Genomic DNA, 27,601 nt, shown 5'->3' with positions numbered 1-27,601 from the left:
AACCCTACATTTCCTTTCCATTCTGTCCTAGCAGAGGTTCTCCATGAGGGTCCTACCTCTGCAGCACACCTCTGCCTGGACATCCAGGTGTTTCCATACATCCTCTGAAATCTAGGCAGAGGTTCCCAAACCTCAATTCTTTACTTTTATGCACCTGCAGGACCAACCAAAGCTTGAAACTTGCACCCTCTGAAGCAATGGATTGAGTGTACATTGGCTCCTTCTGGGTCCCATGCCTGGGACCCAGAGCACCAAGTCCAAAGACTGCACAAGAAAACCATTTTTTATCCTCCTAGGCCTCTGGGCCTTTGATGGGAGGGGCTACTGTGAAGACCTATCACATGTCCTGGAGACATTTTCCCCACTGTTTAGGTGATTAACATTTGGCTTCTCATTACTTATGCAAGTTTCTGCAGCCAGCTTGAATTTCTCCTCAGAAAATGAGTTTTTCCTTTTTTATCACATCATCAATCTTCAAATTTTCCTTTTATGCTTTGCTTCCCTTTTAAACATAAGTTCCAATTTCAAACCATATCTTTGTGAATTAATAAAACTGAATGATTTTAAGAGCACCCAAGTCACTTCTTGAAAGCTTTATTTTGAAATTTCTTTCACCAGATACCTTAAATTATGTCTCTTAAGTTCAAAGTTCCACTGATCTCTAGTGCAGGGGCAAAATGCTGCCAGTCTTTTTGCTAAAGCATAGCAAGAATCACCTTTGCTCCAGTTCCCAATAAGTTCCTCATCTCCATCTGCGACCACTTCAGCCTGGACTTTATTGTTCATATCATTATCAGCATTTTGGTCAAAGCCATTCAACAAGTCTCTAGGAAGTTTCAAACTTTCCCACATCTTCCTGTCTTCTGAGCCCTTCAAGCCTCTAGGAAGTTCCAGACTTTCCTACATTTTCCTATTTTCTTCTGAGCCCTCCATACTGTTCTAACCTCTGCCTATTACCCAGTTCCATAGTCACTTCCACATTTTTGGGTATCTTTACAGCAGCACTCCACTCTCTATACCAATTTACTGCATTAGTCCATTTCATACTGCTGTGAAGAAATACCTGAGACTGGGTAATTTATAAAGAAAAAGAGGTTTAATGAACTCACAGTTCCATATGCCTGGGGAAGCCTCACCATCATGGTGGGAGATGAAGGAGAAGCAAAGGCATGTCTTACATGGTGGCAAGAGAGCGTGTGCCAGGGAACTGCCCTTTATAAAACCATCAGATCTTGTGAGACTTATTCACTATACCGAACAGCATGGGAAAACCCACCCCCGTGATCCAATTACTTCCCACTGGGTCCCTCTCAGAACATGTGGGGATTATGGGAGCTACTATTCAAGATGAGATTTTGGCGGGGACACAGCCAAACCATATCACATGGTAAATTTGAAGGTTAAGTGCTACATGGGCACTCCAGGTGACATTAATACCACAGAATCACAGCCTGATCAAATTTGCTGTCCTCATGGGTCTTACAGATGCTTAATAAAACATTGGGGTAATTAACAAAGAATAATGAGAAAGGCAAAAGGGAGTCAGAGGACTCACCCCAGAGGGTGATGAAAATATTTGGATGTTTCATAAAAAATGAAATAAATAAAATGAAAATCGATGGGGTTGAAACAAAGGTCGTACAACACTATCAAAGGTTGGGTGGACCAAAGGGAACCCCTACTGGTCCCCCAACATTAAAAGGCCGCATACCTGTTTTCTGCATTTGCCCCAGATTGGGGAAATTGAAGAAACAGCAACAGGCAAAGGTTATAATGAAGGAGCTGACATTACCTGGGGTAATGCTGAGGTAAATTAAGATGAAGATTAAAAAAAGAGCCCAAGTCCCTTGGCTCAATATCCTGCTGGGAACTCAAATCACTTTTCACCAGAAAAAGTAAAATAGTCTGGGGGTAGAAAAGAAAAGTTCCTTGAACCAGAACATAGAAATGTACAGGTTGATAGGATTATGAAACTTGAGATGTCTGTACAGCCTGTGTGTCAGGTAATTTTAACTCCTTTACCTAAATGTCTTGTGAAAATTGGTATTGTATCTGATTGAGGGATGTTTCTCCTATCAAGTACTATGAAACTGAAGTCATGTAAATGTTCCCTTTGAAGAATGTTAATTGGACTCACTAAATGGAAACTAGTAAGGTTGCCTGAGCCTACAGAATGTATGGTAGAAGCTGAAGGGCTAGAGGGGAACAATTCTCCACTTCATATCCCCGTGTGGAGCATTTATTAGGGCTTATGGTAAAAGACTGGGAGCACTTCCCAAAGACAAATACTGGACTAGAGAATTTCCCATTGAGGGACATTTATGGCCTTGTTATGGAATGTTAACTGAAGCTACTCCTTTGCTAATGGAAATAATGGTGCCCCAAAGAGTTCCATAATAACTTAAAAATTGTTTACATAGGGTCTTGCTACCTGAGGATGCAAAGAGGAGATACTTATGAGCAGAGAGCATTCTTTTTCCCCTAGGGCTGACTCTAACTGTGAGGAGCTGCTAGATTCTACAGTGCCTGATAAACAGCTCTCATATGACAAGAACTGCTTAGCATGTGAATGGCAATTCAAGGTGAACAAAGGACATGTTGTTTGGAAGGCTGATGCTCTGGTTAAAGAGTCAAGGGAATCTCTTTCTTTTAAATTATTTATTCTTTAGAGCAATTGGGTGAAGTATGTTTTTATGAACAAATTTACCTTTCTCTCCAAGTTCTCCAAAATTTGGAAACCGTGAGTATTCTGGTTTTATCACAATATAGTTATTTGCATAAGTTTAGTAAGAGTCTTTTGTTTTAAAACAGGACAATTGGAGACACTGATTATTTTACCAAGCCTTTGACTAGAATAACATATTTTCAGGTAAATTTCCAGCAAAGCCAACTTAAAAAGAGCCTATATGGTCATTCAATTTCTTGCTGCACTTTATGCAAATAGTCAGTCCAAGTATAATAAGCCTAAAACTTATTTTTACACACAAATCGGTCTTACTATAATTTGTCTTTAATAGAAAAGGAGGGCTAGAGAGAGAGAACATTTTTTTCAAAGGAGAAGTTTAACACTTGTTACTAGATTTCAGCCCCGACCTTTGTTTTTGAATGCAGATTGATTCATGAATGATTTCTTGGCTATAATAATCCTCTAAAGAATAGCAGATTATAGTTTTTCTTCATATTTTTAGTTGAATCCATCATGAAATAGCTTCTGTTTTCCATTGTGACACACAGATACTCTTTTGATTGTCAAAATATTAATGTTATTTATCTCTCCTTGATTTACTTCCAAGGAAATTGGAATCACGGTATTCTCAAGACTAGAGATGCAAATCTCTCTCGTTTGGCATCCCACTGAGCCCGATCTGTTTTTCACTGTAAATGCCCTTCTGTTAAGACTATACAAGCACCCTCCCTCTAGGCCTAAGGACTGCTGTGGAAGAGGTGGATGTGAGAGATTGTAAGGGCTAGGTTTGAGGAAGTGAATTAGTTCAGATCATCCAAATCAAGGATGGATACACAGATGCCTAAACAGCTGGTAAAACAAAGTTTTTTGCCTACTGAGCTATTATGTGGCATCTTTTCATCCAGCCCAATCATAAAGAATGTCATGCTTTTTGTAGAATTAAAAGAAAATAACTACTGAGAGGATAAAGATACCTTGTGACAAAGCCTTCGGGATATAAGACTCCCAGTTATGAGTTGTGCAGACAGATATGTATTTTTAAATTTTATTTTCATTTATTTATTTCTTTTTTGAGACTCACTCAGGGTCTCACTCTGTCACCCAGGCTGGAGCATAGTGGCGCCATCATGGCTTACTGCAGCCTTGACCTTCTGGACTCAGGTGATCCTCACGCCTCAGCCTCCCAGGTAGCTGGCACTACAGGCATGCACCACCATACCTGGCTAGCTTTTTGTCTTTTTGTATTTTTTTAGAGACAGGGTTTTGCAATGTTGCCCAGGCTGGTCTCAAAATCCTGGGACTATAGATGTGAGCCACAGTGCCCGGCCAGTATATATTAAAAAATTTTTTTTCAGAACAATGCTTATGTTTTGTGTAGTTAATTGCTGTAAGTCCATAACTAAAACCAAGATTATAGTAGCTCGATGCATAGAAGTTAAAGATAAGTCAGTTTTGTAACCTGGCCTTTGGTTTTTTGTTTGTTGGCTTTTTACTGAAAAAAATTAAGGGGTAATAAATGCTCGCCCATGTCCATTCCTATCTGGCTTAGAACATTTAATTTGCTATAAGTCTTTTGACTCTAAGTCTCTTGGCCATAGGGGGTCCCACCGAGGGACAAGATGGATCTCAAGCAGGCAGCCATGCCACCCCGACCATGGTATGAGCTGAAATAAAAATTTGGTAGATAGTGTTGTTGCCTCTGGCAAATCTTAGCTGGAAGAGGGAGAATATAAAGCAAAAATAAAATGCTGAGAACCCTAACCATCTGAATGGACCCTTCCTCTCAGCCAAAGGCATTCCAAAATTAATCTGAAAAGCAAATTTAGGCCATGATGGGAAGGGGGGTGGGTCAGACACGTTTCATTGTACCCTCCTCCCTTTTGGAGTTCAGCAAAAACCAGCCAGAACTAACATCAACACATACTTTAAATCTGACAAGAAACATTTACATCTATTGTTTCTGAAGCTTGCTACCTAGAGGCTTTATCTGCATGATAGAACCTTGGTCCCCACAAGCCCTTAATATAACCCAGATATTACTTTCTATTGATAATAACTCTTCCAACCACTTGCCAATCAGCACATTTTAAAACTTCAAAACTACCTATGACCTGGAACCCCCTGCTTCGAGTTGTCCTGCCCTTCCAGATTGAACTGATGTAAATCTCACAGTACTGACTGATATATTATGTCTCCCTAAAGTGTATAAAAGCAAGCTGTACCCTGACCATCTTGGGCACATGTTGTCAGGACCTTCTGAGGCTGTGTTGTGGCCACATCCTTAACCTTGGCAAACTAAACTTTCTAAATTGATTGAGAACTGTCTCAGATACTTTTGAGTTCACAGGCATCAGCCAATCCAAATTTGCTAGTGCCTTGCTCTTGGACTTTCCAGTCTTTGGAACTATGATAATTAAATTTCTGTTGTTTATAACCCACTCAGCTTAGGGTATTTTGTTATAGCAGCCCAGATGGATGAAAACACTATATTTAATCTTATTCAATTTCATTTTACTCTCAGCTCTGATTTCTTCAAGATGTTTTTGATACTTACTCTGTCATTAATTCAATAAACTTGTATTGGGTGCCTGCTATTTGTCAGGCACTTAATAAGCACCAGAGTCACAAGGGTAAATAACATACGGCTCCTGTCTCTGACTTGTTCCAGAATAATGAGAGAGGAACTTACAGACATATAAATAAAGAGGAACTTATATAAATGAAGTGCACTGTAATAGAGGTTGTAACGGAGTTAGGCACACAGTAGGGTGGGAAGATAAAGAGTGAATGAATGGTTAGGGCTTAACTGGGGAGCACAGAGGCAAAAGAGGCTTCACAATAGAAGTAATAAAATACCTGATTCTTGAAAATGAATTATATATTTACCAGATGAACAAAGGGAGAAAAGGCGTTATAACTGGAGGACTATTATATAAAAGCACGGAACTATAAAATGGCATGGTTAATTAACACAGCTAGAAGTGGAACATTGTGTCTAAGGACAAGCAACAGGAGATGATACTGAAATATAGATGAGACTTTGTTTACTATCTTAAAAATCAGAGATTTTTGTTTATGGGAATTACTGAAAAGTTTTAAGAAGTAGAATCACATGCTAACTATGTATTTTATTAATTCATTTAACAAAAAAAATTACGATCCAAATTATTGGAGGTGGCATGTGAAAGAGAGGTTGGAGGTACACAAGGCTAGAGGAGACTAAATAGGATTTCAATTGTCTGAGCTAAACTGTTCATGCATATGAGAGGTTTCATCATACGTGTGGTAGTTAAAGGCATGGATGGGCATGAGATGTCCTAAAGAGAGCATGCATAGCAAAAGGGTAGGGAATACAAGACAGAGGCTTGAAAGTGTTGACCAAATAAGAGAAGACTGAGTAGAAAGAATCTAGCAGTTAGTCAGAGATACAGGTATGCATGGGGGAGGGAATTTCAGGAGGAAAAGAGAGATCAACCGTATCAAATGACTGAGAGTCGCAGTAAGCTGATAATTCAGACATAGTTTGTGGATTTGGGATATATGGGAATAAGGAAGTTGTTTATGACCTTTTATGGAGGTAATTTCAAGAAATACCAGGCTATAGCAGACTATAGGGCGAATGGAAGGTTAAATGGTACAGACAATGAGTCTAGACTATTCTTCTAAACAGCTTTGTGGTAGCTAGAGTAGCTATCCATCAAGGCTGAGGGAACTTTTTTTTTTTTTTTCCCTCAAAAGACAAGAATTATCTTGGCTATCTTAATAAGCTAGTGGGGAAAGAAGCAATCAAGCAATAGAGTGTGAGGGTGAAAATAGAGAGAAAAGGCTGGGTGCAGTGGCTCCTGCCTGTAATTCCAGTACTTTGAGAGGCCAAGGTGGGTGGATCACCTCAGGTCAGGAGTTCAAGATCAGCCTGGCCAACATGGTGAAACCCTGTCTCTACTGAAAAAACAAAAGCTAGCTGGTCATGGTGGCACACACTTGTAGCCCCAGCTACTTGGGAGCCTGAGGTGGGAAAATTGCTTGAACCTGGGAGGTGGAGGTTGCAGTCAGCCAAGATTATGCCACTGCGCTCCAGCCAGGGTGACAGAGTAAGACTGTCTCAAAGAAGTAAAAAATAAGTAAATAAAAAGTGAGATAAAAGAGCGATATGGATGAATTAGAATCTCAGAAATGGGAAGAATGGATTCAACAGCAAGATTGGAGGGATTTTATTGTACAGGAAAGGGACACCAATCTTTCTAAAGACATAGGCAAATTAGAGAAGGTAGGGACAGAGCTAAGTTTGCAGGTGAAGTTGCTGATATCATTTACTGGGCATAAAGAAAGAGCATGTGACTGGGTTGGAGACTGAGAAACAGCAAAGGTTGTGAGTTAACTTGAAAGGAATATGTGAGGTAGAAAATAAGTTGTGTGATTGGCTTAAGACTGGAGGTGTGGAAGGTGGAAGGTGGAAGGTGTGAGAATATTAAGAATTTGAGCATGATAGCTAGATAGTAGGTCAAATGGTCTCCCAGGAAGCAAATGTCCTCAGAAAATATCTTTAATACGACCAAGCAAAAATCCCTATGGCATGTGACTGAAGACTACCATTCAAGTTGACATAAATCTATAATTTGTTCATTTTGAAGTAGTAATTAATCTGCCTAACTATAGTATTACCAGTATACAGTGCTCCTGTTTTAAAACCTCTTACTAAAAGCTATCTTTTTAAATTTAATAAACCTATCAGAATTTTAACCATTCATATTTTTAGTAAAACCATAGTAGCTCCTGATGATTACAGTGGTTCTATCTGTGAACTCATCCCTGATGTTGTTATGGATTGCATCAACCTCACTGTTTCCTAGAACTATATCAATTCATAGGAAGTATGATTAATAAAACATATGGAAATTTATAGTATACATATTAGGCAGGCAATAAGAATAAACAGAAGCCAAGGGTCCATGTGAGCTGATTCTCCAAGGGTCAGGAAAGCTTCCCAAAATAAATAGAGTCTCATTTTTGTGTGGTCCTCCATTTCCACTGCAGCTGAGAAACCCTGAAAACACCCTGTCCTGGGCTTACATGCCTTAGACACAACTGGGATTGCTGAGCTCAAGGGTTGCAGAGCATCCTACTATGGGAAGAATGAGGACATAACTCAGGTTGTTTTGGATATTTCCTTCCTTGCTGAGAATGCAGAATGTTTCTGACCAAGAATTGCAAGCAAGAACAGGAAAGAGTGGGGTCGGCCAAGGTAATCTAGCTAGATAGTAGGTCAAATGGTCTCTCAGGATGAGAGACCCTGGGGCCCTCATTTTTTTGGGGCCCTACTGTTTTGCAGAGAGAACTTAAATGTATTTGAAATAATGTCTTTGTATAATTCTGCATTCTTTCTTTTCATTACAGTATATGTATAGGTTCTTTTGTACTTTAGATATCATTGTAGTTCTGAAGACCTGGTTAAATCATCAGCTATGTATTACTTAGAATGACTGTTTGTTTCTATGCATGTACCAGTATGCTTATACAATATTGAGGCTGCAACTGCCTACAAAATTAGTCTCACTTTGAGTTTTCAGAGATAAATCACAGTATGACAGACAAGGGGAACAGACTACATTTTACAGTTTCTTGCAAATTCAAAGGTTACTTAAGTTGGAGACAATCAGTCTTATGGTGGAAGGCATTTTGTCAACAGACGGCAAGTATACAATTTAAAAATAAATTTTTCTATGTTTTCTTATATTTTTTTCCTAGATGTTTCTGTTGGCAATAACATGTGCATTTGTATCCAAAACCCTATCTGGATCTTATATGAATTCCATGCTCACACAAATAGAGAGACAATTCAACATCCCAACATCTCTAGTTGGATTTATTAATGGAAGCTTTGAGATTGGTAATGAATTATTTTTGCATTTCTTCTTTTTGTATTTTGTCTTATCTATGGAGCATCTCTGAATTTTATTCTCCTTATTTGCTGTTTTAGGTCATTTAATCTGACTGAGTTGGATGTTTTCTAAAACTAATTGATTAGCTAAGCTCAGAATATACTTGGAAATAATTCATTTAAATACTACCTAGTATTAACACCTAAATATTGCCACATATCTCACCATTGTTCTTTTTAGTCTAATAGTTTTTAGTTATGTAGCACGAGTAGCAGAGTATTTATAGTATTTATATTTAAATCTATCATTTGATAACCCTAAGGGAAACTAAGGGCTCCATCTTTGTATTTAGAAGATACAAAGGTAGAAGATCGCCAGGCATGGTGACTCATGCCTGTAATCTCAGCACTTTGGGAGGCTGAGATGGGCGATCATGAGGTCAGGAGATCGAGACCATCCTGGCTAACATGATGAAGCCCCGTCTCTGCTAAAAACACCAAAAAATTAGCCGGACAAGGTGGCGGGCACCTGTGGTCCCAGCTGCTCGGGAGGCTGAGGCAGGAGAATGGTGTGAACCTGGGAGGCAGAGCTTACAGTGAACCGAGATTGCCATAGAACTCCAGTCTGGGTGACAGAGTGAGACTCCGTCTCAAACACAAACAAACAACAACAACAAAAACAAAGGTGGAAGACCTAGAAGATGTAGAAGATATTGTTGGAGACCAAGGAAATTGCCTTACAAATGAAAATGCAAATATTTTTCTGCTATTTGGTCTGGGAGGTTAACAATTTTTTTTTTCCAAGTACAGAGAGAAGAAAAGATTGCTTTTATATCTCTCTGAATTTATTTCAGAGGCAGCCTCTAGGGAAGAATAAAGTCTACTCGTAGATTCTGATTTTTGTGGATGACTGGGAATATGTGACCACAGAGAGAGAGAATGAGGGAAAGAAGGATTTCTTCCATGAAAAAAGTTATATAGAAATATGAGTGTCACTCTTTTCTAGTTTTGTAATAGCTTCCACTTTCTTCAAGGTGATAATTGCCTTTAATATAAATATATTTAAAAAATCAGGATTGAGGAGAAGCAAAACTGAAATAAGTGATTCTTGATCTTATCTACTAGTGTTCAGCTCCCTTAGATCTTACCCTGTATCTCCTGTGTGCTGATCCCAGTGAGAGAGTTAGAACTAACTCCATGTATAGCCCACAAATTGACTCAGTGCATAATCTAACAGAAGGTAGAGATGCAGATAATGATAACATTAATTGAATGAAGTAAGTTTGGTAACGTAAATATATACAAGGTCTTACAGGAACAGAAGAAACATAGACTCATTTAGGGAAGACAGACTCTCAGAGGTTGACTAAAAGTTTTCTAGGAGAAGAAACGAGGTTAAGCAAATGTGAAGAAAATTCCAGTAGAAGAAGCCTAAGAACGACGTAATAGACTATGTGAGGAGCAACATTTAGCTTGATAACATTGACTAGCCAAGATAAAATTGGAAAGGATTAGGATGTGAGCCTGGAGAAATGGGCGGGGGTGAGAAATGGGTTAATGAGAGCTTTGTGTGCCTGCTATGGCATTTACCTTTTAATCCTCTAGATGAGGGAGTGTCACTGAGGGTCGGAAGGGGTTATTAACCTTTCTGTGTCAAGGACTCTTTTAGCATTGTAACACCGTATGATCCTGGAATAATAATTTTAATTGCACAACAAAGAACTACATGGGTGCAAAGGAAGCTAGTTATATTGAAGTAGAATGATCAAAATATTAAAACAAATTTTTATATAGTAATATTTATACTTTTAATCAACCCATTAAATTAAAAAGTTACTAATTTTAAAGTAATTATTGTGTCAATATTTTAAATTGTTTGCAATGGCCATATTGTCATCTGAACATATCTGTAGCTTCTATTGCTGACCGTTGGTGACAATGTTCACTTTGCAGTTATGTGAGTCTGAAGCACTGGGGAACTATCTGGGCTGGAGCTATTGATTAGCAAGTAAGTAGGCGTTTGCTAAAACTAGAGAGAGAATTTATGAGGTTATTTAGGGAGAGGATATAGGGTGATAATTACAATGGACAAAGAATAGATCCTGAGCTGCACAACATTTAAGGTACAGGTAGAAGAAAAGGAGTCTATGACAATGTGAAAAGAAGGAATGGTCAGAGAAACAAGAGGGGGAACCAGGAGAAAATAGTATTAGGAAAGACAAAGGAGTAGAAATTTGAAAAAAATAAAGCATTAGCAGTGTGAAAAGCATTAGAAGTATCCAGTTAGATAAGAATGAAGAACGATTCCCTGGGTTGCATAATATGGAGATAACTGATGGTCTTTGCCAGGGCACTAGCAAATTTAGAAGCTAGGGAGCAGTGAAGGTAGGAGCGATGTTAGGGGATTAGGGAGGGGGAAAAGTGGAATCTATGAATATGGATGAATGTTCTGGGAAGTTTGGAGAGAAACTGGAGAATATGTGTAGGCTAAAGTCTAGTTGAGAGAGAGGCTTAAAATATATATGAGAGATTTTAATTACTAGAGTAAGTGGCTGAAGAAAATGGCAGTGCCCTGATGATGTGTTTAGTGTCAGATGGTAAGATGGGCACCCCAACCTCTCAAACTGAAGGAAGGTGGTAAGGCCTTCAGGTGGAAAACTCAAATGCCTTCATGTTCGATTGCCCCAAATTTCTTGATAACGTAGAAAATATTAACAATTTCTACCACTAGTGGGTGGTGATAGATAGCTTGAGGAGAATGATGAAGATTAGAAATAGTGTGAAATTTATAAATGCCAATAAACATATCACTTAGCTTACATTTCCCCAGTCAGTTTTACAGGCAGCATTCTCCATACCTTTGAAAAAAATTACTTACCTTTTCCCATGCTTTCTCGTTGCAATTATTTCCTGACAGAGCAAGGCAGTTTAAAACACGAACTCACTCTTACATGAAGAAGGAAAGTTCTTCCTTTCTTCTCCTTTCAAAAAATAGATATGAATTTCAAACAGTGGCCTCTGGAGACACTCCCTTCAACACGGGTGGCTTTGGCGATACATTTTAGAAACCTAGAGAGGTCAATGTGGCTGATATAGTTATTGGGGTGGGGCGCTCTCCATTTAAAATAATGTACAAATGGACGTATATTCTACATACAGGGCAGACTAGAGAAAAATATAGATGGAAAGAAAAGTTTTCAAAATATACACCACTTAGAAGATTATTAACTCCTTGAGGAAAAAAATTTTTGAAATTTTTATAATCTTGAGTCATTGCAGAGGCATTCTTTATATATAGTGGGAGCAAGGTAGATATTATTTACTTAATTAAAAAATGTATGGTTGGCAAAAAACTTACTCATATATTTGTTTATTTCAAATCTTTACTCCACACTCTTCAAGGATCTGTCCATCAGATGGGCCTTCCCCCATTACTTTCTTTATTCTAAAGCTTCATCCTAAGACATGGGGATACATTTTTCATTGCCATTTTTATTCCTCAAATCCAGACTCACTGAAGACCCGGTAGAAGGCGGGGGTGGGGGGGGTCTACTAATTTTTACTTAAGTACATTGTCTGATCTAGGGAAAGAAGTAGAAAAAAAAATAGATCCTTGTCTTGGTCATGTTGACCAAAATGAAGGTATTTTTAAATAATGAGTTACAAAACACTCAGCTATCTAAATTTGACTTCTGCTTCTCTTTCTGGGCATAGGAAAACATGATAATATTCTATGGAGTAGGCACTGAGAGAGAGGCCAGAGGTCACATGCAGGCTGACACCTTCTTTTGCACCTCATTTCCCAAGTCTAGATAGTCACAAATAGAGCCTTTCAAATTTCCCATAACCATTCTTTAGTCCCTTTCACTGGCTTCTCTTCTTCTCGCCTCTATAAATGTTGGTGTTTCAGAGATACCTGTTTCTGTATCTGCCTACATTGCAAAACAGAACCTTTCTTCGGGGCAGGGATTGTGTTATATTTGTTTATTATTTAATACAACCCTAGCACAAATCCCAGTATTTAAGATAGTTGTTATGCAGTAAACGCTAGAATGTAAATGATCAGGTGAGGCTGTTAATTAAGACTTTGTTCATACTTTTTAAAATGATTATTCTCAATTTTTCCTAGGAAATCTTTTGTTGATTATATTTGTGAGTTATTTTGGAACCAAACTGCATAGACCTATAATGATTGGCATTGGATGTGTGGTTATGGGCTTAGGCTGTTTCTTAAAATCACTACCTCATTTCCTCATGAACCAGTAAGTATTCCAGTCTGATAATTTTGGGTGGTCAAATTTCACTTGCAGGAAATGAAGCTCGCACTATCCTCTCAAGGAGCAATGCTTTCCAACAGCATAGAGCACTGTAATGGGAGGGGGAAGACGCACATTCTGTTCCATCTGTCTATTCGGTGCTTTTGGCTGCCTCACTTCCACTTACGTAGTCAATTTTGTCAGTTTACACAATGGGGATTTGACACCTTTTCTTGTGGAGTTGAGTCTGGTGAAAAGATTCTCAGGACCGGCCAAAACTTGGGATTATTCCCTTCTCAGGACCATGTAAATACTTCTAATTATAATGAGGTTCTGCTTAATTGCAGGTCACCAAGGGACAGACCAGTCTGAAGATTGATTTTTTCTTTTAATTTTTACAAAAGTAACTATGTACAAAGTCATAAAAATAGAAACTATACAAAAAGGCTGATATTGACAAAAAGTTCTCCCTTGTCACTTATTACTGCTTTCCAGAGGCAAGCACTTACAACTTTTAGCTCTTTCTTCTATTTGCTTCCAATTTCTTTCTTTTTTTTTTCTGTTTTTATTATTTATTTAGTTTTTTGAGACAGAGTCTCTCTCGCTCTGTCACCCAGGCTGGAGAGCAGTGGCGTGATCTCGGGTCACTGCAAACTCTGCCTCCAGGGTTCAAGCAATTCTCCTGCCTCAAGCCTCCCGAGTAGCTGGGACTACACGTATGCGCCACCATGCCTGGCTAATTTTTTGTATTTTTAGTAGAGATGGGGGTTTCACTGTGTTAGCCAGGAAGGTCTCGATCTCCTAACCTCCTGAACTGCCTGCCTTGGCCTCTGTTTTTATTTTTGTTGAGATAGTCTCACTCACTCTGTCGCCCAGGCTGGAGTGCAGTGGCGCCATCTCCCGGCTCACTGCAACCTCTGCCTCCCGGGTTCAAGTGATTTTCCTGCCTCAGCCTCCTGAGTAGCTGGGATTATAGGTGTGTGCCACTACACTCAGTTAATTTTTGCATTTTTAGTAAAGATGGGGTTTCCCCAAATTGGCCAGGCTGGTCTGGAACTCCTGGGTTCAAGCAGTCCGCCCACCTCAGCCTCCCAAAATGAGAGATTACAGGCGTGAGCCACCTGGCCCAGCCTTGCCTCCTTATTTCTAAGTAAATGTTATTCTATTAGTTTTGAATCCTGGCATACCCTGCTTTATTGCATTTCACTTTATTGCACTTTGCAGATATTGCATTTTTCACAAATTGAAGGTTTATGGCAACCCTATGTTGAGGATTAGAATCATTTTTCCAATAGCATGTGCTCACTTTGTGTCTGGGTCACATTTGATAATTCTTGCAATATTTCAAACTTTTGCGTTATTATTGTATCTGTTATGGTGATCTGTGATTAGTGATCATTGATATTACTAATGTAATTGTTTTGATGTGCCACTAACTTATGCTCATTTAAGATGGTGATTTATTTATGTATTTTTTTTTTTTTTTAGAGCTATGGTGTCGCCCAAGGTAGGGTGTAGTAATGTGATCTCACTCACTATAGCTTCGACCTCCACAGGCTCAGGTGATCCTCTCACCTCAGCCTCTCGAGTGGCTGAAACTATAGGCACGTGCCACCATGCCTGGCTAATTTTTGTATTTTCTTTTTTTTTTTTGGTAGAGACGGGATTTTGCCATATTGCCCTGGCTGGTCCTGAACTCCCGGGTTCAAGCAATCTGCCTGCCTCAGACTCTCAAAATGTTGGGATTACAGGCGTGAGCCACTGTGCCAGTCTTAGGATGGTGAACGTTATCAATAAATGTTGTGTGTGTTCTGACTGCTCCACTGACCAGCCATTGCCCCATTTTTTGCCCTCTCCTTGGGCCCGCTTATTCCCCTAGATACAAAAATATTGAAATTAGGCCAATTATTACAATAACTCTATTGTGGCCTCCAGGTGTTCAAGTGAAAAGAAGAGTTGCACATCTTTCACTTTAAATCAAAAGCTAGAAATGATTAAGCTCAGCGAGGAGGGCAAGTTGAAAGCCAAGAGAGGCCCAAAGTGAAGCCACTTGCACCAACTAGTTAACCAAGCTGTGAAAACAAAGAAAAAGTGCTATTTCAAGGAAGACACACATGATTAGAAAGTGAAACAGTCTTATTGCTGAGATGGAGAAAGTTTGAATAGTCTGAACAGAAGATTAAGCCAGCCACAACATTCCCTTAATCCAAAAGAGCAAGGCTCTCTCTTCTATTCTGCGAAAGTTAAGAGAGATTAGGAAGCTGCAGAAGAAAATTTTTAAGCTAACAGAGGTGGGTTCATGAAGTTTAAGGAAAGATCTTAGCTGTCTTCATAACATAAAAGTGCAAGGTGAAGCAGCAAGTGCTGATGGAGAAGCTACAGCAAGTTATCCAGAAGATCTAGCTAAGTTAATTGATGAACGTGGCTACACTAAATAACAGATTTGCAATGTGGATGAAACAGCCTCCTTCTTCTTTCTCCTCCTCCTCCTCCTCCTCCTCCTCCTCCTCCTCTCCTTCTCCTTCTCCTTCTCCCTCTCCCTCTCCCTCTCCCTCTCCTTCTCCTTCTCCTTCTCCTTCTCCTTCTCCTTCTCCTTCTTCTTCTTCTTCTTCGTCTCATGCTGTTGCTCAGGCTGGAATGCAGTGGCATGATCTCAGCTCACTGAAACCTTTGCCTCCTGGGTTCAAGCGATTCTCCTGCCTCAGCCTCCCAAGTAGCTAGGATTACAGGTGCCTACCACCACACCTGGCTAATTTTTGTATTTTTTGTAGTGACGGGATTTCACCACGTTGGCCATGCTGGTCCCAAACTCCTGACTTCAGGTGATCTGCCTGCCTTGGCCTCACAAAATGGAAACAGCCTTCTTTTGAAAGAAGATGCCACCTCGGACTTTCAGACATAGGGAGGAGAAGTCTTTTCAAAATATTACTGCTAATTGACATTCTAGGAGCTCTGATGGAGATGTACATGGAGATGAATGTTGTCTTCATGCCTGCTAACACAACATCCATTCTGTGGCCCATGAATCAGGAGTAATTTGGACTTTCAAGTCTTACTATTTAATACACACAGTTTGTAAGGATATTGCTGTTATAAATAGTGATTCTTCTGATGGATCTAAGTAACGTAAATTGAAAACCTTCTCGAAAGAATTCACTATTCCACATTCCAATAGGAACAGGAGAGGAGGGCAAAATCTCAACATTAACAGGAATTTTGAAAAGTTGACTCAAAGCCTCTTGGATAACCCTGTGGGGTTCAAGATTTTAGTGAAGGAAGTCACAAGACTTTAGTGGAGAAAGTCAATGCAGATGTGGTGGAAAGAGCAAGAGAACTAGAATTTAAAATGGAATCTGAAGATGTGACTTAATTGCTTCAATCTCATAATAAAACTTGAATAAATGAAGATTTTTTGTTTATGACCAACCAAATAATGTGGTTTCCTGTGATGGAATCTACTACTGATCAAGATGCTGCGAACACTGTTGAAATGACAGCTAATGTTTTAGAAGATTACACAAAGTTAGGTGATAAAGCTTGTAAGGATTGGTAGGTAGGGCTTGTAAGGATTGACTCCTGTTTTGGAAGAAGTTCTACTGTGGGTAAAATGCTATCAAACAGCATTATGTGTTGCTGGGCGCAGTGGCTCAGGCCTGTAATCCCAGCACTTTGGGAGGCCAAGGCGGGCGGACCACGAGGTCAGGAGATCAGGACATCCTGGCTAACACGGTCAAACCCCATCTCTACTAAAAATACAAAAAAATTAGCCGGGCATGGTGGCGGGCGCCTGTAGTCCCAGCTACTGGGGAGGCTCAGGCACGAGAATGGTGTGAACCTGGGGTGAACCCAGGAGGCGGAGCTTGTAGTGAGCCGAGATTGCACCACTGCACTCCAGCCTGGGCGACAGAGCGAGACTCCGTCTCAAAAACACACAAACAAACAACAACAACAAAACAGCATTGTGTGCTACAGAAAAAACTTTTGTGAAAGGATCAGTTGACACAGGAAACTTCATCGTTGTCTTATTTTAAGAAATTTCCACAGCCCCCCCACAACCTGCAATAGCCACTACCCTGAACAGCCATCAACATGGAGGCTAAAGCCTCTACCAGCAAAATGATTATGACTTTCTGAAGGCTGAGATGATTGTTAGCATCTTTTAGCAATAAAGCATTTTCAATTAATGTGTATACATTGTGTTTCAGACATAATGCTGTTGCACACTTAATAGGCTACAATATAGTGCAAACATAACTTTTATATGCATTAGAAAATTAAAAAATTCATGTGGTATTCACTTTATTGTGGCAATCTGGAACCAAACGTGCAATGTCTCTGAGGTATGCCCATACATTAGTGTTACACAATATGTATTGAATTCCTACCATAAAATCATTTTTACTATTTACATTTGTATAATTATGTAAATCTTTTTTACCATTGAACCATGTGCTTATCATTCTTTACTTATATGACTTTTTATTTGCTCTAGATTTAATAATTACTTCATTTTATCATATGGTTAGCTTTCTTTGTATTGTTCACTGATTCATCACCAAATTCTCCACTGGTAGGGCAAATGTCTACTCAATATTCTTATCTCATATCATAGAGTTTGATTTTTGTCTTGGAGATTCCTCACATATCACTTTCAATTCTCCATCTGCAATCCGAACTTGGAATTCTCTAGACCTGCTGCATTGCTGTTTCTGTGGAATTTTCCCTCATCATTATCCTTGAGACTTTGCTTTTTTGCTGTTTCATACATTCAGTTATTCATTTTCTGGATGTCCTGTCTCCTGCTTTCCTCTTTCCTCTTCACTTGTTTTTGTGAAGACAATAATCTAATAGCTTTCCAAGGAAGTGTACAAGGGAAGTATAAAATGTAAGACTTTGTACATCTGAAAATATTCCTATTTTACTCCCACATTTGATTGTTACTTTGGCTAGGATAAAATTCTAGATTGGAAATATTTTCCCTAGGGATTTTGAAGACATTTTCCCAATGCTTTCCAGCTCTATCTAACACTTGTAATCAACACTTGACACAGGAAGCCTGTAATCAACTGTTATTACTCAGAATCCTATGCCATTCTAATCTCTGTGATCAGCTTTCTTTCAGTGGAAACTATTGGAATTTTCTTTTAAGCTCGAAGTCCAAAATTCATGATAATTGTGTTGGTATAAATCTGTCTCCTGGCCGGGCGCGGTGGCTCACGCCTGTAATCCCAGCTCTCAGGGAGGCAGAGGCGGGAGGATAGCTTGAGCCCAGGAGTTCGAGACCTGCCTGGGTAATATAGCGAGACCCCGTTCTCCACAAAAAGGAAAAAAAAAAAAAAAAGAAAAAGACAAAAAAAAATCTGTCTCCTCCATTGTGTCAGGAGCCTTCAATCTGGGCATTTGGAAAAGTTACTTTTGTTATTTCTTTGATAATATCTCCCCTTTACATTCTCTCATAACATTGTTTTCTCTTTCTAGATCTTCTATTACTTGAATATTGGACATCCTGTATTAACCTTATGTTTTGTCATCTTTTATCCCTAATTTTTTGTCGTCTTGTCTTGTTAGTTTCTGGGAGATTTAACTTTATTTTCCATGCCTTTGAATGACTTTCTAGCTTATGCTACCACATTTCTAATTTTCAAGGGCTCTTGTTCTTTGAATGTCCCTTTTGAAGGAACATCTTATTGTTCTTTCAAGAATGCATTATCTCTTCCCATCTAAATTTTGTTCATTTTTCTTCTTGTTCTCTGGCACCTCCAAGTGTACCGTTTTTGTTTGTTTGTTTGTTTGTAGCTGTCTTTACTGTTACAGACTTCTTTCATATATCTGGTGGTCCTTTGTTATCTATTCACACTTAAGAGGGAGGAATAACAACAACAAGAAGCCAGCTGGAAGTTCTGTATACATGTGTAGGACTTGGCTAAAGGAGGACTTCTTTGTAGAGTCATTGAGCAGGGACTGGCTGTTTTGCAGATGGCTCAGAATTGGACATAACCTGTTATCCTAGACAGAGATTCTTCAATCTGTTGCTTGGGAGGTAGAAGCTTAGCTACCAGCCAAATGCAAGTGGGAATCTCACTGTTTAATATGTAGATATGTAGTTTTTTAAACTTAATACCCCCAATGTTTTTGTATTGCCTTTCTATGCTCAACGTGCCTCTCCAGACTCTGGAGTCAATGAACATTTTCAGTTGGAATGGCAGGGAATGTCTCTGGAAGTTTAATGTTTCTTAAACACACTTTAAACCAAAGTGTTTGCACTCTTCTGTGTTTTGGACCATACTCACTTTTGCACTTAAGTATCTTGCCTGAATGTTCCTGGGCTTTGCAGCATTGCTTTCTTGCAGGCACTTACAGTTGCACTTCTCATATCTTCTATTTCAGTGACCACTCAGTTACCTGCTTTTCCATTTTCAAAATCATGTTGAGCTCTCTTTTATTGTAAAATTCTCTACTTTTTTTTCCTTGTGGAATTATGCCTTTTTCTATTCTGTTTGAAAATCTGTTTACTGTCATTTTGCTGATGCTTTGGGAATGAATAGACTTTGAGTTATTGGATTTTTAGTGGATAAATTAACAAAATATATTTTCTCTTTTAAAGTATTTTTGAAGGGATCAGAGTTTCTAAGCAGAGTCTTTCCTTTTCTTTTATTTCTTAGCCTATCCAAAACAATGTTAAGTAACATTCAGCTACTATTTACATTTCTTTCTACCACCTGCCAAAGGTGTTATTTCCTTGCGGTTGTCCTGTCTCATAGGATTAAAGCCTTTGTCTATAGTTCACAGTCAAACTCTTTGGGCATCACTGAACAATTGTTGTAAAGGGAAGGTATTTTGAGACTTCTTATTATATCCTATAGCACAGAAATTAAGACTATCAGTGGTATCCAAGCATAACACTCTAGCTTTTGTGCAACTCAGAAGGGCAAGTTTTCTTCTGGCTACCTTATCTGATAGAAACACAGAAAACAATCCAGCATTATTTCTAACAGAGACTTCATTGAATATACTTTTTTTTTTTTCCATTCTTGCAGCACGTAATTTACTTTCCGAGGAAAAGCATGTGGATCTTGTGCTAATTTGCTTAAATTAAATGGTCATAGTTTATTAATCCATTTGTTCTTATGAGAAGAGAAAAAGTCATTACACTATGTGTCATGGTGATTGAGATTCTCTTAAGGTCCCTCATTATGATGGACAAATATTTTGTTTTTCTTAGAGGTTTATGAAACGCATGGAGGAATTATTGTAGGATCTCTCAGAAACTGGAGGTTTTGCTTCTTCTGAGCAAACTTTAGAGAATGCCAAGTTGAAGACTTGTTTTGTTGTGTTATTCCTTCCAAAGCATTTATCTTCTTAATTATACATTATTAAATCTCACATTTTTTAAAGTTTGTGTTCCTTATCTCATAATAATTATTTCCAGGAAATGATAACCTAAAAATCAAAGAAGGTTTATATTTGATAATCTAAAGGTAGATCATCCACAGGCAGATTATTGAAAGCTAAGTGTAAAAAGATTGTACATTTACAGAAAGTGGCAAGTTTTTTGATGATATTAACTTGTGATAACTTGGATGCCAACGATGAAAAGACATTTTTGCTGGATTTAAATGTTGTGTTGTATGGGAAGCAGAAGGTAACAATCTGTACATTGCCCACATTGTCCTCATTACTTCCTTAAAATAAACATATTTTCCCTGTGTTTATGCAGATATGAATATGAATCTACAGTTTCAGTTTCAGGCAACTTGTCCTCAAACAGTTTCTTGTGTATGGAAAATGGAACCCAGATTTTAAGACCAACGCAGGATCCATCAGGTTGTCTACCTCATTGTATTGATTTTTGTTCAGCGAACGTATAACTGAACACTTTCTGCTGAGGGGCCTGAATGAGATATTGCTTGAGTAAGATAATTAAACAAGGATATATTCTCTCTCCAGGAACTTCCAAAGGAGTTACAATGGGGAATAAGAATAGCTAATAATAAAGAATGTTATTTTTCTTATATTTGAATGTATTTATTAAGAGTTCCTTGTTGATTTATTAACATGGTTATTTAACAATCAGTCAGAGGGCCCGGTGCCTTTACTCCCAAAGTAATCCCAGCACTTTGGGAGACTGAGATGGATGGATCACCTGAGGTCAGAAGTTCGAGACCAGTCTGGGCAACATGGGGAAACCTCACTCTATTAAAAAATACAAAAATTAGCCAGGCATGGTAGTGGGCACCTGTAATCCCAGCTACTCAGGAGGCCGAGGCAGGAGAATCGCTTGAACCCAGGAGGCGGAGGATGCAGTGATCCAAGATTGCGCCATTGCACTCCAGCCTGGGCAACAGAGTGAGACTTTCCTCCCCCCCGCCAAAAAAAAGAGTCAAAGACATCTATCCAAGGATCACTGTCAAGTTCATTCCACAGAGGAAAATGTCTTAAAAGGACAGATTTATGCTGATGATTTGGTGTATATGATTATGTAAATAGGAACTAGAGACAGAAACAAAGTTCAAGAGATTTGTGTTCTATAACTGATCTTTAATAGCAGGGAAAACAGGCAAGTACACTATAGTTCTGAATTACTCTATTTCCTTTCTATCGACTTAGGAACTTGTCTTTCTGCTCTTTATTTTTTTTTCTCTACTGGAGATAGTGCTTTAAAATTCTACACAATAGTAGTACTTCTTTCAGCTGCCGATAGCTCTAGGCACCAATGTATTGACTTCTGCCCCTTCTGTCCCTTCTGCTATGAGACTTGTATAATCTTCTGGTTATACTTGGTCTGGAGATGACTCTGATGACTCAACATTTTTATGGGGACATTTTTATTCTGGATTCATGTTCATGGAAGTTGCAGTAGTCCACAAGGGTGGGAATTTCATGACCATCATTGAATCAGGAAACCAAAACAGTTTCAAAAAGTTGAAAAATATCTGTCTCAGAAGAAGCCAAAGAACCCCCGTGGGGGAAACAAAGGAAAACAGTGATATTAACAGTGGCTTGTGTTCTCTTCCTGAGCTGGCTATTGCCAAAGACTGACCCAGGTGCTAGTCAGCTTCATTGTGGATATAGCAAAACCTTCCCATTCTGGCACATCTCCAGGAAGGTGGATTGATGCTTTCGATTTTGCCCTAGAATAGGCCTAGAGTTTGCCTGTGATCTGTAGACACAAATCACTTTGCGCATCACACAAAAAATCTGAATATCCAGAAATAGAGACTATTATTTTCTGACTGGAAATAACAGAGAGATAGCGCTCACAAGAAATTCCTGGAGCCAGCTGTGGTCAGGACCTCACAGTCTCACCTGGCCAATTTACAGGAGGTGAAGAGTGCATTGACCTTCACTTCCCTGAAAACGGGACTCCACAGAGCTTCCTCCCAGCTTATCAGCTATTTCAGCCTAGAACATAGATGGCAAAGAGATTGACATAATTCTTCAGAGATCTCCCTATCTTTCTCACTTTCTCTTCCCTTTGGTCTAGTCTTGGTTACTGTACTAAGTAGCTGTGTCTCCACGGATTGGGGTGGATTTCTGTATTGAAAGTTATTTGGTTGTTACAGTATACAACATGCTCTGTAGAGAACCTATGATGAATACCCAGTTAAATATTTTTAGTTTCTATGAAATAATTAGAGCTGTAGAGAATTCACGCTTTAGCGAACTTTTGTTTAAATCTTATAAATATAGTACCAATTCTAGAGAAAGATATTTTTGTGTTTTTTGTCTCCCCAAAGTTGGATAGGAATGGGGAAGCACTTGTAGCAGCTGAATGAGTTCGGGAGTTGCTGAGAAACTGAATCTCTGTAGAGAATTAAAAAACCTTGATTTTTAATGTTTGCCAATTTCTGTGGTGTAACACTGCTATGATACTACCAATGAGGTGTCACTGAACACCTCGGGAGGTGTGTATATTCATCTCTCCCAACTCAGTAGGAACTGGCTCCGGCATGTCACTTACACTTGCCCATACTCAAGTCCGCTGTCAGAAAATGCACTAGGGGTGCCCCAAGAAGTCATTGCTGGAATAGTAATATAAATCATTGACAAGGGGCCATCGTCATATAACTGCGAAATGCCTACAGAAAACATAGAATTAATATTACTGACACTTTATTGTCAATGTGCTAATGTCATGTCTTTTTTTTTTAAATGCAGAGTGTACAAAGGAAGTTAAATCATTAATGTGGATGTACGTCCTGGTAGGCAATATTGTACGTGGAATGGGCGAAACTCCCATCCTGCCTTTGGGTATTTCCTATATAGAAGATTTTGCCAAATCTGAAAATTCTCCTTTATATATTGGTAAGTTTTGAAAATCTACCTTAGCTTCTTTTCAGGGCAATAAGTTCCTTGAGGTTAGAAATGAGTTATACTTTTGTAGTCTCAGTGATTTCCACAATGATGAGTGGAGTGTCTTGGCACAGTTGGCCTTTCATAAAAGTTTGTTGAATGGAGATGAGATATGCTAAATGACAATGAGCTACTTTGTTAATAAATCTACTTTCTACTATTGGAGATACCACAAATCTAGTGCTCCTGGAGGTGACCCTTTCATTTGCTTTGCACCACACTATATCCAATGTGTTAAGAGACTTACCAATGTTTTCTCTAAAATGTTCCATGCATTCAAAACCTTTCTCACTATTTTCACTACCTCTGTTTTTGTTGAGGTTCTCATTACTTTGTCTGTAGGTTCTCTTTATTAATTATTTTCTCTTCGGTATTTTCTTTTCTCAGTTTTTAAGAAACATTCCTGCAATATAGTTTTTCCCAAGCATTATTTTAATCATGTCTTCTCTACTATATTTATGACACATATAAGCTTCTCATTTATTAAATCTGATCTCTCCACTTATTACTCATGGCTCTGCATGACATTCACTTACTTAGTTTTCTATATAGTTTCTCTTCATCATGATCTCTCCATATAGTCAGGCTTCTTAATATTTTTCACAAATACGTCTTCATCTTTTTGTTTATGTTTCTTGAAATTACCATTTTAAAATCCATGTAGGTCACCTGGCACAATAGCCAACTTAAGACCCACTTTCTTGTGCTGCCTTCCAATCTCTGAAATATTCTTAATTTATTATGCATGGCTTGCTTATATGTTTTGTTATTCTATCAATAGTTGGTCATAAACTCATAACATTTAGTATAGGGACATTTGCCATTAATGTATGTAGGCATATCTTTTAAAAACTAGAAAAGTCAAAGAGGCTGAGAGAAGATGGAAATGATTTATACATAAGATGGATGAAAATATTGAGGAATTATTAATCCAAGTGACTTTTGACACATTTTGGCAACTCACTAATTTTGCCATAATCTTTTCCAGTGATTTTCTATTCAGTCCTTTTAACTTCCTTCACACACTTATATTAAAAGAATGCAAATACTCTCCTACAATAAATTAACAAACACCTTGCTATGATGTCTATTTCTTTATTCAACAAATACTAGGGTGTATTATATATAAACATAGCTGTGATGATCTCTAATACATATTAAAATGAGGATGATATGGTCCATATAAGGTTAGTAAATAAAGAACTACATAATTATTAGTACTATATATATAGTGTGTGTATATATATGTATATACATATATAGTGTGTGTTCATGTGTGTATCCATAACCAAATAACTATAAATCAAATAGCTCTACACCAAGAAAACAGTTCCATGTATGGCTCTGGAGTTTAGAAGAGAACACAAAAGCTAGGTTAAAAGTTGGAGAATCGACCGGGTGTGGTGGCTCATGTCTGTAATCCCAGCACTTTGGGAGGCCGAGATGGACAAATCACCTGAGGTCAGGAGTTCAACACCCACCTGATCAATATGATGAAACCCCGTCTCTACTAAAAATACAAAAATTAGCCGAGTGTGGTGGCATGCGCCTATAATCCCAGCTACTCGGGAGGCTAAGGCGGGCAGATCATCTGAAGTCAGGAGTTTGAGACCAACCTGCCAATACGATAAAACCCCATCTCTACTAAAAATACAAAAATTAGCCAGGTGTGGTGGGTGCCTGTAATCCCAGCTACTCGGGAGACTGAGACAGGAGAATCACTTGAACCCGGGAGGTGGAGGTTGCCGTGAGCTGAGAGCGTGCCACTGCACTCCAGCCTGAGCAACAAGAGCGAAACTCCGTCTCAAAAAAAAAAAAATGTTCAAGAATTTTCTATAGAGAGGTAATAAATGAAATCAAGAGGGAGAAATGACGTTGCTGTGGAAGACCATATATATACTGAGAGATATAAAGATAATATACTGGGAAAGATTTCTACTTAGTAAATAGAATAGGAGAAAGGAAAATCAAAGAAGGAATAGTCATAAGAACACAATGAAACAATACATGTCTAGTTTAATGAAAGTCTTAGGAAGAAATGTGAAAATAATCTAGAAATGATTGGCCAACAATGTCAAATAACCTAGAAAGCTAGGAAGATGAAGACCAAAAGAGGGCACTAAATTAGTGACGAAGAGATCACTGGGGCTACCTGAGAGTATCTGGGGGAGAACGTAAAAGGATTTGAGTAAAGTGAGTGAGAGGTGAGGAAGTAGAGGCAGAGAGTATAGTGAAAGGAGAAAAAGCAGGGTGGATTTGAGATTTTGTAGAATCATTGGCTATGGGGAAATTGAACACGCACAAGAGAGGGAGTGTTTGGTAGAGCAAAACCTTAGAGAAGATAGAAGGGGTTGGAACCAAGAAGTTAGGTGTGTATAGGGTGGGTTCTCTATAGAACTGTGGAGAAGGCAGAGATAATAGGCAAAGCCAAATTTTGAAGTGAACAGGAAGAAAGTTGAAGAAGCTCGTGTCTGGATTTTCAGAGATCAGGGAAGGTTCAGCATAGGTTCTGAATTGTAGACAAGTGATGAGACAGCTGATGATGATATTTTAATAGATAAGAATTCAAATGAAGACGGATAGGACTGATGGAATAAAAATGTGGAAGAAAAGGAAGGAGAACATGATAAAATCAAAGAGTTGTGTATCATATAATAATAATGAGGACATAGCCAGAAGGAAGTTTCAAGTTGTAGATCTGAGAGTGAAACTTTTTTGTGGAATGTGCCATGAGAGATCCATTATAAGATGGTATTGCTTCAGAATTCCTCCCAAAACATGCCTGGGGGATGAATTAACAGGACCTTGGTTATATCATGACCTAGTCGATGGCATGATCCCAGCTGGGACTGCCTGTGCTGCTACAGCAAATCTCTACTTGTGACCCAACATGAAAGAGAATTTGGAGGCCAGGGAAAGTGGCTTTAAATTATGAGGCTTCTTTTTCAACATTTGCAGAAACAACTGTCACTTATATGTACATCAAGCTTAACTTTCATATAATTTATATATCTAGTCAAAAGTATCCAAGGCAAAAACATTCAATCTTCAGGCTTTTCATGGACCTAGAACTCTTTATGTGGGCATATAACTGTACTATAACCTTATACTTTTATATATTTCTAGGGCTTATAGAAACAGGAGCTATTATTGGTCCTTTGATTGGACTTTTGTTGGCATCGTTCTGTGCAAATGTTTATGTTGACACTGGATCTGTGAACACAGGTAATTCAATAAAATCTATTTGTACAGTGTCTAGAGTATACAAAGCATCTCAGGTATATTATCACATATAATCATGGCCTTATTTGACCTTCAATTTGATAAATGATCTCCACTTTAAAAGTGAGAAACTCTAGTGGAAGAATTTAAATAACTTTTCAAATATTCCAAACCAGAAAACAGTAGAGCAAAATAAAATGCTAATCTGACACAGAATCACATGCTCTTTCTACTGCACTTCAACTGTATTTCTTGGTTTTACAAAATTTAGGCATGTAGGTTTGAATTTATTTCAATTAAGCAATCATTTATTGATGATGAGATAGAACTTGTAGCTGTTTAGTTAATACCTGCTTTTAAATCCCTTACATGATAGACAGATAACCAGCCTAATTTATTACTAGACAATATTATAACACCACATATTATTAGAAAAATTTTATCAGTGTCTGAATTGTAAGCCAATTTTATACTTGGTTAGGACCTGATAATTCTAATTTTAAGAATTTTCTATACAGAAAATACTGACTTAAGTATTAATACATACAGAAAATGTATTAATCTATACAGAAAATAGTGACTTAAGCTAATAAAAGTGTGTATATTTCTTTACAGATGATCTGACCATAACTCCCACTGACACTCGTTGGGTTGGTGCATGGTGGTTTGGCTTTCTGATTTGTGCAGGAGTTAATGTGCTCACTGCCATTCCTTTTTTCTTTTTGCCCAAAACACTTCCAAAGGAAGGACTGGAGAATAATGCTGACATCATTAAAAATGAAAATGAAGACAAACAAAGAGAAGAGGACAAGAAAGAAAAATATGGAATCACTAAAGGCAAATATACATATTTTAAATACTATGAAATTGACCTTTTATTTCATGTAGATATGTCTGTATTTTAGTCTAACACTATGATATGCTATCCTGTGTTGAGACAATTTGTCATCAACAGTCACCAGTCAGTAATACCTAACTAGTCCTTTTCTTCCTATGGTACTACTTAAAAGAAATAATATAATTTGGAAGCTGAATTATTTCAGATTAGCATTCATGTAAACTTTTATGTCAGTCTTGGCACTCTCTCTCTCTCTCTCAGATATCTATATCTATATCTATATCTATATATCTCTATGTTCTCTGTAAAATGGGTTTTTTGAGCAAATGAGACTATATGTATATAGTCTCATATATATAGATATATAT

At 38.3% G+C, this 27,601-nt stretch overlaps 1 protein-coding gene across 4 annotated transcripts in view; it reads left to right on the top strand.

The window, feature by feature from the left end:
* LOC101004941 (solute carrier organic anion transporter family member 1A2) overlaps window positions 1-27,601 on the top strand; it is an 80,008-nt gene that overhangs the window by 26,413 nt on the left and 25,994 nt on the right. For 3 of the 4 annotated variants that reach the window (XM_009180341.4, XM_009180342.4, XM_009180340.4), the window contains exons 3-8: window positions 8,432-8,573; window positions 12,694-12,826; window positions 20,538-20,644; window positions 22,979-23,125; window positions 26,300-26,398; window positions 27,011-27,232. In XM_009180341.4, the coding sequence (XP_009178605.1) occupies window positions 8,432-8,573; window positions 12,694-12,826; window positions 20,538-20,644; window positions 22,979-23,125; window positions 26,300-26,398; window positions 27,011-27,232 (850 nt within the window). Of the gene's footprint in view, window positions 1-1,330; window positions 2,741-8,431; window positions 8,574-12,693; window positions 12,827-20,537; window positions 20,645-22,978; window positions 23,126-26,299; window positions 26,399-27,010; window positions 27,233-27,601 lie in introns of those variants that run through there. The other variant, XM_009180343.4, reaches the window with a different exon arrangement.

The sequence above is a fragment of the Papio anubis genome, chromosome 9, assembly GCF_008728515.1.
Source record: "Papio anubis isolate 15944 chromosome 9, Panubis1.0, whole genome shotgun sequence".
NCBI lineage: Eukaryota > Metazoa > Chordata > Mammalia > Primates > Cercopithecidae > Papio > Papio anubis.
This window is presented reverse-complemented; position numbering and strand designations above follow the sequence as displayed.